At 48.4% G+C, this 16,848-nt stretch overlaps 1 protein-coding gene across 4 annotated transcripts in view; it reads right to left on the bottom strand.

Annotated features, from left to right (window-relative positions):
• Window positions 1–5,715: 5,715 nt before the first annotated feature.
• UXS1 (UDP-glucuronate decarboxylase 1) overlaps window positions 5,716–16,848 on the bottom strand; it is a 112,892-nt gene continuing 101,759 nt past the window's right edge. For 2 of the 4 annotated variants that reach the window (XM_070429851.1, XM_070429850.1), the window contains exons 11-15: window positions 13,798–13,841; window positions 10,418–10,478; window positions 9,421–9,478; window positions 8,223–8,326; window positions 5,716–6,545 (exon numbers count right to left, since the gene is read on the bottom strand). In XM_070429851.1, the coding sequence (XP_070285952.1) occupies window positions 6,414–6,545; window positions 8,223–8,326; window positions 9,421–9,478; window positions 10,418–10,478; window positions 13,798–13,841 (399 nt within the window). In that variant the 3' untranslated portion in view covers window positions 5,716–6,413. The remainder of the gene's footprint in view (window positions 6,546–8,222; window positions 8,327–9,420; window positions 9,479–10,417; window positions 10,479–13,797; window positions 13,842–16,848) is intronic. The other 2 variants (XM_070429852.1, XM_070429853.1) reach the window with 1 other exon arrangement.

Below are 16,848 nucleotides of genomic sequence, written 5' to 3' on the forward strand. Positions count from 1 at the left end.
ATAATGAGAGAGGATCATTGACCAGCTGCCTCCTGCATGCCCCACACTGGGGATCTAGCCCGCAACCTGGGCATGTGCCCTCTCCAGGAATCGAAACGTGACCTCATAGGTTGAGGCTTAACCATTGAGCCATGCTGGCTGGGCTGTTGTTTTATTGATGATAGCCATTCTGACAGGCGTGAGGTGATATCTGATTATGGTTTTAATTTGCATTTCTCTGATAGTGATGTTGAGCATCTCTTCAATGTCTATTGGCCATCTGTATATCTTCTTTGGAGATGTGTCTATTCAGGTCCTCTGTACATTTTTAAATATGATTGTTTTGTTGTTGTTGAGTTGTATGATTTCTTTATAAATCTTAGATATTAACCCGTTATCAGATGTGTCATTAGCAATTATCTTCCCCCATTTAGAAAATTGTCTTTCCCTTTGTTGGTTTCTTTTGCTGTGCAAAACCTTTGTAGTTCAATACAGTCCCATTTATTTTGTTCTCATTCCCCTTGCCTAAGGAACTGTATCAGAAACAATACTACTAAAGAGAGATGTCAAACATTTTATTGCCTATATTTCTCCTAATTGTATGGTTTCCAGTCTTACATTTAAGTCTTTAACCCATTTTAAGTTTATTGCTTATGGTGTAAGAAGGTAGTCGTTTTTGCATGGATCTGTCCAACTTTTCTCTATTTCTGTTCCATTGATCTGTATGTTTTTATGTCAGTAGCATGCTGTTTTGATTACTATGGCCTTATAGTATTACTTTGGTATCAGGTAACATGATTCCTCCAACTTTGTTCTTCTTTCTCAAGATTACTGTGGCTATTCAGGATCTCTTGTGGTTCCATATACATTTTTGGATTATTTGTTCTAGTTCTGTGAAATATGTCTGGTATTTTGATAGGAATTGCATTGAATCTATAAATTGCTTTGGGTAGTGTGTACATTTTAACAATATTAATTCTTCCTTTCCATAAGCATAGTATATGCTTCAATTTCGTTGTCTCTTCTACAATTTCTTTCTCTGGTGTCTTACAATTTTCCAAGTACAGGTATTTTATCATTTTGGTCAAATTTTTTTTTCTAGGTGTGTGTGTGTGTGTGTGTGTTTTATTTATTTACTAGAGGCCTGGTGCACAAAAATTTGTGCACTCAGAGGGCGGGGGGAGGGGGGTCCCGCAGCCCGGCCTGTGCCCTCTCGCAGTATGGGACACCTCGGGAGATAACGACCTGCTGGCTTAGGCCTGCTCCTGGGTGGCAGAGGGCAGGCCCAATCTCTAAGTGCAGGCCCTGGTCAGGCTCAGAGCAGGGCTGATTGGGGAGTTGGGGCCCCGCCCCGTCATGCACAGAGCAGGGCGGATCGGGAGGTTGCGATGCCACCCTCAGTCACGCTCAGGGTAGGGCCGATTGGGGGGTTGGGGCACCGCCCCCCGTCACATTCAAGGCAGGGTCGATGGGGAGGTTGCGGCGCCACCCCCTGTCACTCACAGAGCAGGGCCAATCAGGGGGTTTGGGCGCTGCCCCCTGTCACTCACAGAGCAGGGTCGATCAGGGGGTTGGGGAGCTTCGCAGGGCCGATCAGGGGGTTGGGGCGCTGCACCCTGTCACACTCAGGGCAGGGCCAATGGGGAGGTTATGGCTCTACCCTGTCACACACAGAGCCAGGCCCGTGGAGGGGGGTTGAGGCGCCACCCTCTATCACCCACAGAGCAGGGCCAATCAGGGGGTTGGGGCGTCACCACTGTCACACTCGGGGCAGGGCTGATGGAGAGGTTATGGCTCTACCCTGTCACACACAGAGCAGGGCCCATGGGGGGTGGGGGGATTGGGGCGCCGCACCCTGTCACACACAGAGCAGGGCCAATCAGGGGGTTGGTGTGCTGCACCCTGTCAAACACAGAGCCGCAGGGTGATCAGGGGATTGGGGAGCTCCCCCCTATCAGGCACAGAGCAGGGCTGATCAGGGGGTTGGGGCGCTGCCCCCTGTCACGCTGATCCCGGTGGGTGCCGGGAGCCTCGCTGCTCCGCTGATCCCGGGGCCGGGAGGCATATTACCCTTTTACTATATAGAATAGAGGCCTGGTGCATGGGTGGGGACCGGCTGGTTTGCCCTGAAGGGTGTCCTGGATCAGGGTGGGGGTCCCCACTGGGGTGCCTGGCCAGTCTGGGTGAGGGGCTGAGGGCTGTTTTCCGGGTGGCGAGTGACTGAAGCTCCCAACTGCTCCTTGTTTTCTTCTTTTTTTTAATTCTGGGCCAGCTTTAGCTCTGAGGCCTCGCTGCTGAAAACATCGATACAATGTTTTGGTCCGGCTGGGTTTCAGTCCGGCTGGTTTCTGGGGTTTTGTTTACCTTCTTACTTGCAACATAGTACATAGTTGCTTAGACTTGCAGCTGAGAGGCCGGCAAGTGAGGCGGGGAATGTTGGAGTCCGCAGCAAGCAAGCCTCCTGCTCGCTTCAGTGCCTGGCTGCCGGCCGCCATTTTGGCTGATAGTTAATTTGCATATACTCACTGATTAGCCAATGAAAAGGGTAGTGGTCGTACGCTGATTACCATGTTTCTCTTTTATTAGTGTAGATGTTTAATGCAATTATAAATGGGATTGTTTCCAGTTTCCTTTTTGGACAGTGCATAAAAATGCAATAGGTTTTTGATATTTATTTTGTATCCTGCTACTTTACTGAATCCATTTATCAGTCCTAGTAATTTTTTTTTTTTTTTGGTGGAATCTTCAGGGTTCTCTATATACAATATCATGTCATCTGCGAATAATGAGTTTTACTTCTTCCTTTCCAATTTGGATGCCTTTTATTTCTTCTTGTAACTTAATAACCTCTTTAAATGTCCTACCTCCAAATATGACTAATTTCTGAGGTTCTAAGGATTAGGAGTCCAACTTGTGTATTTTGGGAAGAACACAAGTCAGTCCATAACACCACTAGATCCTTCCTTGGGTCCTAAGGTCCCAGATGGTCTTCCTTTTTTCTACCTACTTTCAGAGTCTCCTTATGCTTGTTTTATATTTAACTAGAGGCCCTTTGCACGAAAATTTGTTTAAGAGTAGGCCTTCCTTCCCCCAGCTGTCGGCACCAGCTTCCCTCTGGCACCTGGGACCCAGGCTGGCTTCCCTCCGGCTCCGGCTCCATCAGGAAGGACATCTGGAATGACGTCCGGTCTAATTAGCATACTACCCTTTTATTATTATAGGTGTCCAGAACTTTACATTGTACTTTGTGGGAAAAAATAGCAAAACTATGTCCACTTCATTTTCTTGAAAACAGAAGTCTCTTCCTTGCATTTTTATTTTAGTTTCTTTAAAAACTGACCTCCCATGATTGGTAAATGGGAGTCAGTTATTTGACATTTGCATGCTGGGTCTTTGTATCATCACATTCGTTTTACTTAAAATAAAATGTATAAAAATTACAGGAACACCAAATTCAAAATATACTAAACAGTAAGAATTTTAAAAAACATTAAGGTTCTTGAACAAACCCATTAACCAACAGGTAAGGATCTTGGGAACTCATCACTCCGTCATATTTGCTAAAAAGCAGAACGAAAAAAATTAGTAATTCTTCTTAAATACACCGAGAAGTGAGGTTAAAAGGCAAACTTCTTTCCCTCAAATTGGGAAGACTGACAGGCAAATACAGAGAATCACAACTCACTGGATTAGCAGCCTCCATGTGATCGAGTGCCAGGGTCCGAAAATCTGAAGTATAACTGACGAATTGTGGGAGGCTTAGTGTGGACAAGTCCGAGTTTAAAAATCCAGGGGGAGCCAACAGGGGGCCCCAAAATTTTGAGCTTCACCTCCAGGAGTTCAACTGGGTTCTCATAGTGAAGAGTGGAGAAAAATCTCGTTGCTTCTGGCATCAGGAAGGAAAAAGGAGCTACTTTGAACTGCATCAGAGCACTTTGTTCTTTATAGCAAGGCTGCCCTAGGAGAAACTAGTTCATCAATCTAACCTGCTGGATTTATATCAGAGCCTACTAGTTAATCAATCTAACCTGCTGGGGTTATATTAGAGCTTTCCCCTCCCCTGGGGAAAGGGAAATGAGATAGCCCCCTAAAGGGTGAAAAAAATTAGATTTCTTGATAAAACAAATCGCTGCTCTTTTCCTTCCCACAGCACAGCCGTAGATATAAATGACCCTTATTCCCCAATGTGGCTAAGCTACAAACAGAATACAGGGAAGTTTTTAAAGCAGATAAAACAGATGGGTAAATCTCAATAATTAGAACAAAGCCCTATTGGGATCTTTGAAGCAATGTGCATCCCACCCCCGAGAAGCTGTAGTAGCAGTCTCAGGGTAAGGCCATTTTTCAATTCTCTACCAAAGGTAGTAATCAACTACCAAGAAAGTCTAGGCAAAGCACACAGATCACTTTAATATGCAAATTGAAACCCTGAAACTCACAGCTCCTTGACCCCAGGAGATCACTGAGGGCCACCCAGATTTCCCTGGCTCTCTTACGAGACCAAATTTAACTCTTATGAGACCAACATAACTTCTAGGTTAAGAACTAAGTCAAGCTCACACATAACTAAGACTCTACCAGGACTCATGCAGTAGCAATGGTACAGGAGTCTACGTGGGGTCTGTGGGCTAGACTCAGTATCCACAAGAGTGCAGTTGAAATCTAGGCTCCCTCAATATCACTTTCCTGACTCCCTGGGATGTTCATATGCTTAATTCGAAGTTTTCATTATCTCCCTGGATGTATTACCCCTTCCCTGAGTGTGACTTATTACACATAACCACTCCTCACCCACTTCTTCCTTGTTCCCTGAATTTTTTAAAAATCATGGGGGGCCGGGGGTGGGATGTCTTAAGAATGAAATTCAAGGGTGTGTCCTAGAATTAGCAAGTAACAAGGTAGGAGAACTCTGGACCCTGTAGCTCTCCCCAACGGCACCACACAGTTTAGCCCCACACACCTCCGTCCGTCTATACTCAGTCTTCAATGTGCGGGTCACCATTAGTAGCTTCCAAACTAGCTTCTCGTTTCTATTCATTCTGTTCAATAAACAGAGGACCGCTTAGTTCTGGCCAAAAGAATGACAAAAATAAGAAATCATCCTTGAATCCTCTTTTTCCCCCTCACACCACATCCAATCTAGCACCGACTTTTGTTCTAGAATCTTGCGGGAAATTGAGCATGACAAATAAAACCAAAACTTCCTTGGCCTGGCACCAGATTCTGATTGAAAAACATCTCCAACTAAAAAATTATTCCCCGGTGACTTTGAAGGACAGGCACACTCCTGGTGAGGTATGGAAAAGGGCATTCTGGCCAAATGCCTGGTGCTTTCACTTCCTTGGTGCTGGTTCCATCCCCCGCAGAGCCTACTGACTGTGTTGCTTTAACTTACGGTGTTGTTCTTTCTTTTGTTTTAAAAGGAATACAAAAATAAAAACTAAATCCTGAAAGAATTCTTAAGGAAAGGAAAAGCTCTCCAAGTGTTCACTCAATGAGTCTAGTTCACAGGCACTTCTTTTTCTCCATCTGGTCTTGTTGCCAGAAAAGGACACACAGTGATTCTAACCCTGGTAGGAGCTAAAGATACCTCCATGCAGCAGTTAATATATTCAAACTCAACCCAAGGGGCATATAAAAGTTTCCAATATCCACTCATCAAATTATATATATACCAACATAAATGTTTACAGTTTTTAAAATTAAATTTTCCAACGTTTTTCTGAGCAATCCAACAATGAAAGCAGAAAGCCAGCCAACCTTTAAAAGTGAGTTTCAATATTTTATTAAAATAGCATATTTAACCACTGTTAACCAATACCTTAACTTTGTCCCCCACCCTACCTCACCCCAAATACGCAGCACAACACAGTAGTGATTTCAAATATCCGACAGAAATAGTTCAAAGTCAAGTTTGCAACTCAAATCTGGACCTTGGAAAAATTCTGAACTGAAAGAAACATAAAGCTCTCAGACAGAATTCTTCATCCACCAAAGAAGAAATGCCAGGGCCACCCCGACAGCACTGCTCGCTCGTTCTTTGCTTTATGCATAGTATCACGTCTCACTTTTAGGTCCCACTTTTATAAATAAAATCGGCATTTTCACCCCATTAAATGTTCCTTTTCAGCTTCACAAAGAAACCAGTAAATAAAACTGTCAACGACAGTCATGACGTTTGCTCTCACAGCAAGATAAAAAACTTGAAAATACGCAGAGATGCTATTTTACATAAAAAGACAGATTTTAAAAAGTGCAAGGCAAAATTTGCAGGTTTTTGAGGGGAGTTTTTAGGCACATCCATTTCTTTAAAGCAAGCTTCAGAATAAAATTCCAGTTTGTTCTTCATGACACCTGTGTAAGTCTCTTTAAGAAAAAAGAAAAAGTACATCTCATCAGTGTGAAACAGGGCGTCTCCGTCCCGAGTGAGGTGCTCAGTTATGGCGCGTCCGTCCTTTCTTTATTCTGGCGGGCTTTGGTTTGGGGATGTACTGGTTATTTGCCTGGTACTCGAGTTCTTTCCGGAAGTAGTGAATTGCTTTGTTTAAACCTTCTTCCAGTGGGACCTGTTTAAAGGGAACGTGAGAATGAGAGACGAGGTGGCGACTGAACAAGACAGTCTCAGGCTTCACAGGAAGAAAGTGACGACTTGAGGTCACAGCACAGGTGTGGGTCACAAGGGAGACGCCATCTTTGCAAAGGGCCCTTTAGAAGCCCTGGGAAACCTGACAAATTATACACTCCAGGCTGACATAAAAAGAATGAACTCTAAACCCCCAGAGATCTGGACGACTTCCTGCGTTCGGCAGCTCCTCCAGTTGGAATCAGTCACAAAGGTCGCTTTTAGAACAACGCACACCCCCCTACCATGGAGGGAAGATGCTCTGGAAGCACTTGTATCCGATCACATACCTCATCCTCACAGACACTGACCCTCTGCACTTTCACCCCCCTGACCTAAGGGGCTGACTCTGAGAGGGACTTATAAAAAGCAATCTTAACCTAGAGCAGCCCTTCAGCAAACAGGAAATGGAAATCAAATCAGCTGCCCATTGAAAGAACAACGGAGAAGTGGGAGGGAGCACTGCCCAGGGGCCAGAAACTGGGGAGTAGGATATGCCTGTTAACTTGGTGGCAATGGTTTCATGTCAAAACTTATAATCGTATAGTTTAAATATGGCAGTTTGCTGTATGCCAATCTCATTAAAGCTGTTAGAAACAGACAAATAGGGAATATTAAGTTGGATTTTACTAAAACTTCTTTGGACAAGATCTTTCAACAATTTTCTTATGAATTAAACTACTAGTAGAAAGAGAAACTAGCAGTAGGTGACTTATGTTCTAAGAATGCTATAATATTATACTTAACTCCAGACAAATAAAAGTACCCCTGTATACACACGTCACATAAGTTATGAACCACAGTTACTATGTAGTGAATGTGCATTTGACTTTATTCAAGGCCTTTTGCTTAAAAAAGGCTCTACTTAGAAAGAGACCAACGACAAATTCCTTCTGAACATGAAGGCCTGTGCTCGCTGTTCCTTGTTTTGTACAGCTGGTCCTGTTACACAGTAGACTTCGTTAAGTCTGGGCATAATCATAGTTTCATTTCATTCGCAGATTTCTGTGCCTTCAGCTGATCACTAAGACTGTAGATCACAGGATACAATAAGGACAGGCTGGATATTCTCACACCTCTTTAAGGTTCAACATTTTGCCTTCTACTCAGAGTTCCCTAGACCGCTGAAGGGTAGCAGAACATGCCACCCCAAAACATGTCTGTAGGAGTTCAGGACATGCCCCCCCAGATCTGCCACTCTGGCATGCTGCTGGGTCTGAGCTGTAGGCACTTGAAAAACAGAAATGCAGGGAGAGGCTTCCTCTGAGCGTCCCTTATCCGCCTAAGATAAACCCTCCACAAAAGAACTCAGTTGTCAAAAATCCTTCCCAAAGAGTTTCATCAACTAGGAAGGATGGATACATTATAGGAGAGGACACTAAAGCTGTCAGCCGATAAGTGTTGTCACAAACTATCAGTAATCTCCCATCTATTCTTCTAAGGGCTCATTCAACTTTCTTAGGTCATTTACTCTCCCCTAAAAGGCCTACATCCCCCTCTTCTTTCCCTATAAAGACAGTATTTAAGCCTGAATTCTAAATCACATCTTTGAGTTACTCATTTCATTTTCCCCTCGTATCTCCCATGGATCTACGAGAGACACACATGGGTCCCCACTTACCACAGGCTCCCACCCGAGCATCAGCTTCGCTTTTTTGATGTCTGGTTTTCTTTTCTGCGGGTCATCTTGGGCTTCGGAGAGAAACTGAATTTCACTTCCACTACCTGAGTTGTTTTAAAAAAGAAAAGGTAGGAGAGCATCACCAACCTCCAGGGATGTGGCGTTTCACTACACATGTCAGATGACTAGTACAGGCTGGGTGACGCGTCTCATGGAGTCCTTCAGCCGCCCGCGGGACTGTGCTTCTGTCCCCACAAGAGCTTGGCGGTGGGCAGGCTAGGCTGCCGCTGCAGGCCTGAGTGAAACTTGAGGGCCTGCTCCCAGGCAGACCACCCACCATCAGCTAGCATGGCAGGTGTGCCCACCAAGCACCACTCCAAAAGGCAAATGTGGTGTGTGGTCACATGCGTGTGCAGGGAACTATGACCCTGCTGCCCCCACTGAGCACCGGTCATGCCCTGGACCAGGCCTTCGCCCAGAGTTAGGGGGGGTCTTTAACTCACTTAACTGCAGGGTGCTGGGGGAATGACCCTGGGCCAGCTCCAGGCTGATACCTAATGAAGACCTGGGCACTTACGTGCCTGCAGGAGCAAGACCTGAGCAACACTAAGATGTCCAGCAACCCCACTGGAGAGGCCGCGAGCAGGACAGAGAGCCTGGCTTATTCAGCATCCTTGCCAGACCCTGCTGGCCGCCGGAACAAAGCCACATCAGGGAGCCCCAGCCAGGCCTGCACAAGAAACCTGTTCGGGGGCCAGCCTCTTCGCAGAATCTTGGGCAAATGATACGGTTGCTGCTTCAGCCCGTGTGGTCTGGGGTGTGTCACACAGCTACCCACAGAAACAGGTGGTTACACTGTGGCCCACTTGGATTTTGGGTCCGCACCTCTCCAGTGTCTGAAATCAAACACCTGTCACCTGTGCAGAGGGAGCTACCATCTCCAGGTCTCCACTGGGCACTATACTTCCCGCTCACGTACACCTGCAATTGCAAAGGGGAACAAAACCCACCTCCTTCCCCACCCCGTGGTCTCCATCTTCCCATTTCTTAAAGAAGAAAACAATGAAGTGCTCCTGATAAAGGCCTGCATTTTATCCACCTCAATTAGCTTCTATCAAGCACACATTTCCAGACCAGGTGTCTTGACTGACAGGAAAGTGCAGGTGCTTTCACCCTGGAACATGTGTGCCCTACTTACCCACAAGGTCTTTAATTAACTGGGCAAATTCTAGGATGGTGTGTTCTTCTGGGTTCCCCTACGGAAGAAAGGGGTCTGGTTATAAGTGTAACTGCATCGGCCGAGGCCGGCACCACCACCCACACGTGCAGCGTCAGTGCTCCACGGAGAACTCAGGGCCCTCCTGTCAGGGCCATCGGAAGAAGCAGGACACCCTGAGTGCGGGACGGGCTACACAGGACACCTTGCATGGGAACGAGACGGAAAACCCGTTCAGCAGACAGCGAGTGAAGGGTCAAAGGAGCCAGCTGATAGGAATGCTGCCTGGAAGAGCTGGAGAGAGTTGGGGGTGTGACCTTGCCCTTCAACCTTAGAAGGCTACCACACCGCGAGGCAGCATGCAGAGGAGGCAGGCTAGTAAATGGGCATCCAGGGAATGAGATTTTAGTCCTAAATATAAGGAAAAGCTTCCTGTCAGCCAGAACTGGCCACAGACAGGACACATTCCTTTTGAGAAGCAACCCCACCGGCTCTAAATGTGTTCAGGGCCGGGACAATGACCTTTCAACCCCCCAACACGGAGGTGCTGGACTCAGGAAGTGACAAAGGAGAAGCACACAGGTGGTCTGTGTGGCTGAAACACAGGCCCCTGGAACCTTCTGCCACCTCCCGCCACCCCTCCACCTCTCACACCTGATCTGGTCAGGCCTCTCGGCGCCTGCATGTTAAATGCTGCGAGAGGATGCACCAGGACATGCCCGTCTGCCAGTCCCAAAACGTTCCACCCAGTTCAGGTGCGCAGCTGGCTCAGTCTCATTACACTACGCTTCCATGCCTTGCAGACCTGTACTTCTTTGTCATCTCTTATTGTCTTACTTTGTGGGTTTTCATCTCTAGGACTCAGCAAGCAGTGAGCACGCCTGCCCTGAGTGTCACAGCCCATCAAGCCAAGCCCGGTGCTTCTCGTGGCTCACAGAGGAGCTTGGCGGCTCTGAGACGGGGAGGGGGGCACACTCACCAGGTTGACGGGGCTGCTGACATTGCTGTTCATGAGGACCACCAGGCCGTTCACCAGGTCGCTAGGAGAGAAGGGAGGCTGCTCAGGTGCCTAGTGCTGAGCACATAGGCACGGAGCATCAGGACACAGCCACTTCCCGGAAGGACACCAAAACCCAATGGAAAGGTGGATGTCACACTGAAATCCTGCACTCCAGGGCATGGAGAGTGCCAGAGCGCCCGGGGTGAAACAACAGGACACCCGGGCTGCTCTCCTGGGAGGGTGCAGATGGCTGAACAGGAGGAAGCTGAGTGATGGGGCTGAGTGCTTTACTTCTATCAATTTCTGAAACCCTTTCACAATTATGAAATAAAAATAAATAAAACAGGCACATGCCCAGAAACAACGGGGTTGATACAAGTTTCTGCTGAAAGTGCATGGGACCTGTGCACCCAGGGAGCTGGCCCATGGGAAAGTAGATGATTAAAAACAGTGAGACCCACTGGAATGAAAGCCCTCCGTGTGGAGTTCCCACCTGGCAAAGCACAGGGAAAGCAGACCCAAGTGTGGAAATAACGGAGCTGCTCCGGATTCCCTGAATGTTCAGCTCACCCCACCCCACACACCTCTGTGAAACAGAGGTATCTGGATGTTTCAAATAACTCGTCATCCACTGGCCATGAAGGGGAAATAAGTAAGCAGATTTTCGCTTACCAATGTTTGTTTCTTATTTTCAGAAGTTTTAAAGTGTGGCTCTGCTAAAAACAAAAAGTTACTTTGTAAAAATGACACCTCACTGCTCTACACCAATGTTTCTTCAAGCTACGCCTCAGACCACTGGTGGTCCGTGAGGTCCGAAAGGTTGGCGACCGCTGCCTCGGAGGACTCTGAAGTTCTGGTGATCCAAATGCGGTCTGTTTGAAACTCTCCCTCCTCCACCTCCTCCATCGTCACCAGAAAGGAGAGGTTACTGTGGCCAACTTCCAAAAGAAAACCTGCTTTTGCTTCCTTTCATTGAAAACATTTTTTGGTGGGGTATTTAGTAAACAATTTTCTGGGTTTTTGTTTAAGGCAAATGGGTATTTTGTATGAAGATGCCTGAAGTCCGTTCTGTTCTCCCGGCTTCCAGTACTGATGCCACCAACAGCTGACTTGGGAGAATCTTTTCTAGAAACTGACAAAAAGTCGCCTCGTCACCATGGCAGTGATTAGTGCCTCACAGCACACTCTCCTGTGGCGGACATCCCACAAGTTCATAAAACGACGTTCAAGCTGCCATTCAGCAGTCCCCAGCTGTTTTTAATACTGCAACTGGGGAGGGAGGACCTTATTAAGCTGGAAGATGACTGTTCTGCAATCCAGCTCACTGGCGGAGTGCAGGGCGGGTCATGCATCTTTTATGTTAATAACTGTCAATTTTTAAATTCAAAATTGCATGGATCACTCTCATTTAACCTGAAGCTCAGCTCTTTAAAAGTGTCATTTTGACAAAGCAACTCTAAAAAACTCCAGAGCAAGCCTTGGCTGTGTGGATGAGGATGTGCCCTGACCGTGCTGGCGTCAACCCCTTCTGCAGGGTGTCGGTGCCTGTGCCCGACCTCTGGACCCGAAGTGCTGCGGCCGTGACGCCCAGAGACGGCTGGGTTAGTACAGTAACTGCAGACTCAGACACTGTGCACTTCTAACTGTGCAGCAAAAAGATTCTAAGTCAGAAACAGCTTTTTCAAAATCGCAGAACTCTGGTAAGTGAACTCTCAGTTGAGTCCTGAATAACCGAGAGTGGAAGTCAGGAAAGCCCTCTGCTGGTGTGTCAAGTCATGAGGCCTCACCATCTCGGCCTCTACTAACACGAGATGCAGAGATGTCCAGGGGAGGGAGCGTAAGTGACGACGCAGTATTATGATGAAAGGGCTTCGGGAAAGGGTTGTCAGTCACATTTCCAGGGAAACTTCCAAGACCTGTCCTCAGATTGTTCGCTGGTGTCTAATGACGACCGCGTGTGTGAGCCGTGCCCATCAGAGCAGGCCAGGCAGCATGTCCCAAGCTGGATGGTATGCGACACTTGCATCACTAAATTCTTCAATCACTTTAATCCCTAGCAAGTAGCTGAGGCTATTTTCAGTGACTTTGTATCTCATGCCTTGAAATAATGAGAGTAGTAAGAAGTTTGGGTTCTGAAGGACCTCCCTTTTACCCTGCATTTCTCACTAACATTCACAAGGTGCCACAGCTGGATAAGCATGGGGAACACTGATGAGGCGGCTTCAGGAAAGTCAGTGTAACTGGAGCCTGCTAGATCCCACAGGAGGGGTGGAGGGGTGAACATACTATTACGAAAGGATGGTACTCAATACACAGAAGTCCAATGAACACATTGCAGACCAGTGGTTTTATTGCTGGCTTTACCCAGTGGCCAGCTAAGTTTCTATTGAACGAGTACAAAAAATATTTTTACATAAATGTTACAGGCATTTTGAAGTTATTTATTACATGTTCTTACAAGCTAATATCTTTTTAAAATATACTTTGTAAAGCACTGGGTATTATGAAGTGAGATTCTCGTGATCTGTCCGCAATGTGTTAATATGGTCACAGTACAGAAATATGACTCTACCCTGGACCCTCACATAATCAGACAAGTCTATGTGACCACACTGGCTGAGGGCAGGGCGGGGGGCACCCCACTGCCACCTAGTCACCGCTACAGCAAACTGGGACGGCCTCAAGGCACCAGGAATCGCACTTGCTGGCTGAGAGGCATTCCAGGGTTTGCACTGGGAAGTGAAAATACCTTGAATCTTACAATTTAGGGTACCACGGATTTACAGGGGATTCCCAGGAACTGCCACCCGGGAGAGGGCCTGGGTCTATGGAATTGTTCACATGGTGACTCTTCTCTCAGAACCAAAACTGCATTTTAAATCAGTCACCGACAGAACTGACCAACAAAATCCCCACACCAAGAGGACAAGGAAAATCACCCTGTGAGTCTGTGGACCAAGTGCTTAAATGTATTTCAGGCAACAACACGGCAGCAGCAAGACACTGCCTCACTCCTGCCTCAGTGAGGACAATCTCATCCACCCAGAATGCCATGTTTAAAGTGGGTCAGGTTCTCGGATCTGTGGGTTTGCTGGATGATCAAAGCCAAATCTTAAATTGGCCTGAACTAAACTCAACTGGCCTCTGGTTGGGCAAGTTTACCTACGAGACGCTAGGTGGCAGTAAGGGGCTAGCACAGGAGTCCTAAGTCGGGAGCAGGCAGGCACACTTTCCGCTTCCCATGGGTGTGGAAGAACTTTCATGGAGTGGAGCTGCTGCTGGAGCCGCGAGGAAGGCTACTTATAACAGACACCGCCCATCAGGCCTGCACCAGCTCCCAGCAGGCCCGGCTGTCTTACCTGACGTACTGGAAGGCTCTGGTCTGTGACCCAGATCCGTACACCTAGGAGGAAACAGACAGTTAGGCCTCGTGTGGGTGCTTCAACACTGTGCCCAAGGGTGAGAAGGGGGCAGAAATAGGTATGCATGTGTGTATTCACACGCATGAAGTTCTTCCTCAAAAGACATCCTCGGAAGGCGTCCCCTGTCATCAGGCCTGTAACATGCCAGGGAGTATGTCAGGTTCTGGGACAGGAGCCAGCAGGCGAGAAACCTGCATGCACACAGCACTCAGGCCGCCCACCTAGTCCTCCACCGGGCTGCCCGTCTGGAAGCTGGGCTCGGTCAGGCCAGGCCACAGAGCCTCTGCCAGGACCCAGCATAGGTGTGTTTACAACTAGTTCCTAGGTCATCCCAATGTGTGGCCAAGGCTGAGAATCACCTAGGCGACTCTGGGTAGAGCCAGAGGCGACTCTGGGTAGAGCCAGAGGCGACTCTGGGGGGGAAGGGGTCTCACGCTCCGCTCCTGTCCACTGGATGCTGCCACGTCTCCGCCTCGCACCTGCTTTGCACCTGGCACAGTGCTCCTCACATCAGGGACCAGCTCGGATGCCACTTTCTTGGGACACCGCCTCTAGCTCATTCTCAGGAGAGAAGTCCCTGCTCTGCCCTTTCTGGGACAGTCCTCCGCTAATCGATTCATACCAATTTCCCCGGCTGAGCTCCCTGGGCCAGGAATCGGGGCCTACCCACCTTTGCCCCACTACAGCCCAGCACAGCGAAGAACGCAGTGAATGTGGGCAAAACAACAAGGCCCGGGAACTAAGCACTGTGTGCAGGTCACAGCAGCCTGGTCACTCAGGGGTTCCCAGACGGTGTCAGGCCGCTGCGCACAGGCCAGGGGGAGCACCCGCGGGAGAGCACGGGGAGCACGCCACCACCCCACGCCGGGCCTCCAGTGCCTAAGCGCTTCTCATCTGTGCATGGACGAAGGGCCCAAGTTAGGAGTCACTTACAGCCCACGGTATCCATACGAGTAAATAAAATGCTAACTTTGGACTGGTCTTAGAAGTATGGCTTCCCCATAATTTCCTTTGGAAAAAGCAAGCGTTTTAAAATGACAGAGACCCAGGTTCAAACCCTATGTCTGCCCCACGTGGGCTGTCCTGGGAAAACCACCTCAGTGAAGCTCTCTCCTCACCTGCAACCTAAACAAACACAGCCAGGCGGCACAGCAGAATCAACCCTGCTCTGACGGCATTTGCATGTTTCCATGTATTAACTGAACTGCGAACTAAAGTCTCTTCAAGACAAGCTTAAAGCTCAATAAGCAGCTCCCGTGTGTGACTCACACAACTTGGCAACAAGCAGACAGGCATGCGTGTTTCACCGTGCCCCGCAGGTACTGCAGACAGGCATGCGTGTTTCACCGTGCCCCGCAGGTACTGCGGAGAGGCATGCGTGTTTCATTGTGCCCCGCAGGTACTGCAGACAGGCATGCGTGTTTCATTGTGCCCCGCAGGTACTGCGGAGAGGCATGCGTGTTTCACTGTGCCCCGCAGGTACTGTGGACAGGCATGCGTGTTTCACTGTGCCCCGCAGGTACTGCAGACAGGCATGCGTGTTTCACTGTGCCCCGCAGGTACTGCAGACAGGCTGCCTGCTCGGATTGCGCTCCACTGCCCTGCGCCTTTACACACTGTAGGTGTGTGGCACCCTGAACATCTATCAGTGCCATTCCCAACAGCACTGGCTCACTGTGTCTATTACAAACTTTTTCTTTATCATTATATGTTCCAGTGATCTATAATAAGTGATTTTTTTTGGTAATCTTCACCTGAGGATATGATTTTAATGATTTTTAGAGACAGAAGAAGGGAGGGAAAGAGGTAAGGAGGGAAAGAGAGAGAAATATCGACCGGCTGTCTCCCACATGTGTTCCTACCAGGGATCTAACCCACAACCCAGGTATGTGCTCTAACGGAGAATTGAACCTGCAACCCTTCGGTGCACAGGACGATGCTCCAAGCAACTGAGCCACTGGCCAGTGATCTTCGAAGTTAATATTGTGACAGGAAACAGGCACGTTCTGAAAGGCCCTGGGGACCCTGCGCCTGCCAGGAGGTGTCAAGAGACCACCTGCAGTCCTGGCGGCAGCCGCATCCAGCTGGAGCGGGCACACAGGCTGGAGCTCCCGACTTCTCATCTGAGGCTCCCTCTGGCTGCTGGGTCGAGAGTGTTTAAGGGCTAAAGCAATAAAATGGGAGCAGGAGGAGGCATGGACCAGGGCAGTGGGAGAAGAGGTGAGAAGGCGCCTGGATCCACTTAGGGCAAGGCCACTAGGGTGTGCGGTGGGTCCCACATGGTGTGAGGGAGAGAAGACTGAGCGTGCGTGACCAGTGTGCCTGTCCTCAGACACCAACGCAGACAGAGCTGGTGCGTACTGAGCGTGGAGGGGAGGCGGCGCGCTGGGGTGTCCACACCTCGAGCTGGGGTCTGAGTTTACCTCTTCCCTACAATGTGTTAAACAAAACTCACCTGGAAAAGCCACATCATTTTTTGGTTCTAATTTGGCAAAGCTTTTGGTTCTAAATTGGTGGCAGTACAGCAAACACACCTAAGAACGGTGATCAAGAGCGGAGACTCTGGGTTCAAACACAGCTGCCAACATTTGGCCAAGTAGGCTTGGGCACCTTATCTAATCTCCATGCTATTTCCCCATCTGGAAACCAGGCACAGTAAGTCACCTGCACCCCAGGGATCTGTTGTGAGCACTAAATGAATTAACAGGTAAAGATCAAAGAACAGACACAGTAACTGACTCTATTAGTAGACATCAGAAAAAGGAAGTCGGACGTATGGACAGATGGATTCGTATGTCCATAGAGCCATATTCCCCCAGGAACACACTTAGCTGACAAGCAAACGGCCCTGCAGAACTTTCGGAGTCCCACCAAGCACTGAGCTCTCACAGAGCTTCAGAGTGAAGAGTAAAGAAATAGAGGTGGGAAGGCAGGGAGAGGATTGGGAAAGGCAGGAGGAGAGAGAAGCAGGAAGAGGAGAGAGGAGGG

This window comes from Myotis yumanensis, unplaced genomic scaffold (assembly GCF_028538775.1).
Source record: "Myotis yumanensis isolate MYYU_CA2020_CCGP unplaced genomic scaffold, mMyoYum1.0.hap1 SCAF_11, whole genome shotgun sequence".
NCBI lineage: Eukaryota > Metazoa > Chordata > Mammalia > Chiroptera > Vespertilionidae > Myotis > Myotis yumanensis.